Source organism: Chanos chanos, chromosome 9 (genome assembly GCF_902362185.1).
Source record: "Chanos chanos chromosome 9, fChaCha1.1, whole genome shotgun sequence".
NCBI classification, from domain to species: Eukaryota; Metazoa; Chordata; class Actinopteri; order Gonorynchiformes; family Chanidae; genus Chanos; species Chanos chanos.
In genome coordinates this window covers 3,391,208-3,392,885 of record NC_044503.1, presented here as the reverse complement: position 1 = coordinate 3,392,885, position 1,678 = coordinate 3,391,208, and the positions used below count along the sequence as shown (strand labels likewise).

Here is a 1,678-nt window from a genome sequence, read left to right as displayed (position 1 = left end):
ATATTCCAAATATAAACAAGCAAAGGATTACCCTCTCTCTCTCTGTTCTGATACTGTGTCTGACCGTTTGTACGATTAGTGAAAACCTCACACGCTCTTCTTTTCTTTTTTCTTTTGTTTTTTTTTTTTTTTACATTCAGTGATGTAAAGCGACCGTGTTTTCGACCGTGTCGCGGGAGGAGAAGTCGGCAGAGCTGCTACCGGGTGCTGCACCTCCCGCTCTGGTCTACACCTCCTTACCACAGACGCAGTCTCTCCTCTCCTCTCCTCTCTCCCCGTCCAAAAAAAAAAACCCAAAAAGAAACACAGCTTCCACCGAAATCAATAAAAACGAGAAGCTTCCGGACCTTTCCCTTCCTTCCGCTTCTCGCCCGTCGAAACCCTCTCGAACCTAACGGACGCTTCATCCCCGTCACCCAGTTAGAGGTGCAGACCCAATAATGCACCACCTGCCTCATGTCTCACTCCTATTGGCTGAGTTAAAAGGAAAAAAAAAAAAACCCCCAAAAAAAACACCACATGCCCTAAACCTCCAAGCAGCAGAGCTTTGACTGAAAAGGGCCAGGAGGAGCAGCGGAGTGGGGACACGGGAACTGGGCCTGGGCGTGGCCGGTAGCTGGGCCTGCACCAGACAACTGAGACATTTAAGTCCAACCAAATGATGAATGAAACTATAGTGTATCTACAAGGGGGATGGGGAGGTGTGGTATGACTCTAATGGATGTCAGAAATGTGTATGAGTGCGCGCGCGTGTATGTGTGTGCGCGCGTGTGTGTGTGTGTATGTGTGTGTGTGTGCGCGCGTGTGTGTGTGCGTGCATGAGTATGTATGTGTGCGTGCGTGAGAGTGTGTGTGCGTGCGTGTATGTGTGTGTGTGTGTGTGTGTGTGTGTGTGTGTGTATGAGAGAATGTTGAGTGTATAGGAGCTTCATGCTGTGCGTGGGCCGCTGGAGTCTCTCTCTCTCTCTTTTCCTTCTCCATCTCTCTCTCTCTCCCCCCATCTCTCTCACACGAGGTTGTATTCCTTGAGGTTGAGCTGGAGGATGGTGTCTTTGACGGCGGCGAAGACAAAGCGGATGTTCTCGGTGTCGGTGGCGCAGGTGAAGTGGGAGTAGATGATCTTGTCGCTGTCGGGGTTCAGGTCCACGAACATCTTCAGGATGAACTCTCGTGCCGCCTGGGCGTCTCTCTGAGGACCTGTGTGAAGGAATGCAAGGTCAACGGGTTTTTGTTTTTTTTTTCTCTTTTAACCCTTTCACTTACATCACAGACACACACAGGGCAGAGAAGCAAAACGGCCTTTCTCTACACCTGAACTGCTCTGAACTGAGAATTTTGGGTGTGACCGGGCGGAGTTTCGGCGTGAGCCCTCCCTGGAGGTGATGAACGGAGCAGTTTTTTCAATGTTGCCGCACATGTTAACGGTTTTGCACAGCACTGCAGTTATCACTTCCGCCACCAGGTGGCAACATTACCCAACATGAGCTAATAGAGACATAAATAAATGAAATTCCACCATTTTTTGAGAGTTGGCAACTGAAACGTCAACTGAAACTGTCTCCAGCTCATACATGAAAAGAGATTTCTTTTGATCATAAAATATACAAGAGACTATGTACCAGTAACTAAAAACATGAAAAATCGTTTGCTAAAGTTTACATATATACACATAAATGAT

The 1,678-nt window shown here is 48.0% G+C and overlaps 1 protein-coding gene across 2 annotated transcripts in view; it reads right to left on the bottom strand.

Moving 5' to 3' along the window:
• Positions 1 to 887: 887 nt before the first annotated feature.
• The window catches only part of LOC115820993 (guanine nucleotide-binding protein subunit alpha-11), a 22,769-nt gene continuing 21,978 nt past the window's right edge, over positions 888 to 1,678 (bottom strand). For both annotated transcript variants that reach the window (XM_030784730.1, XM_030784729.1), the window contains exon 7: positions 888 to 1,197. In XM_030784730.1, the coding sequence (XP_030640590.1) occupies positions 1,007 to 1,197 (191 nt within the window). In that variant the 3' untranslated portion in view covers positions 888 to 1,006. The remainder of the gene's footprint in view (positions 1,198 to 1,678) is intronic.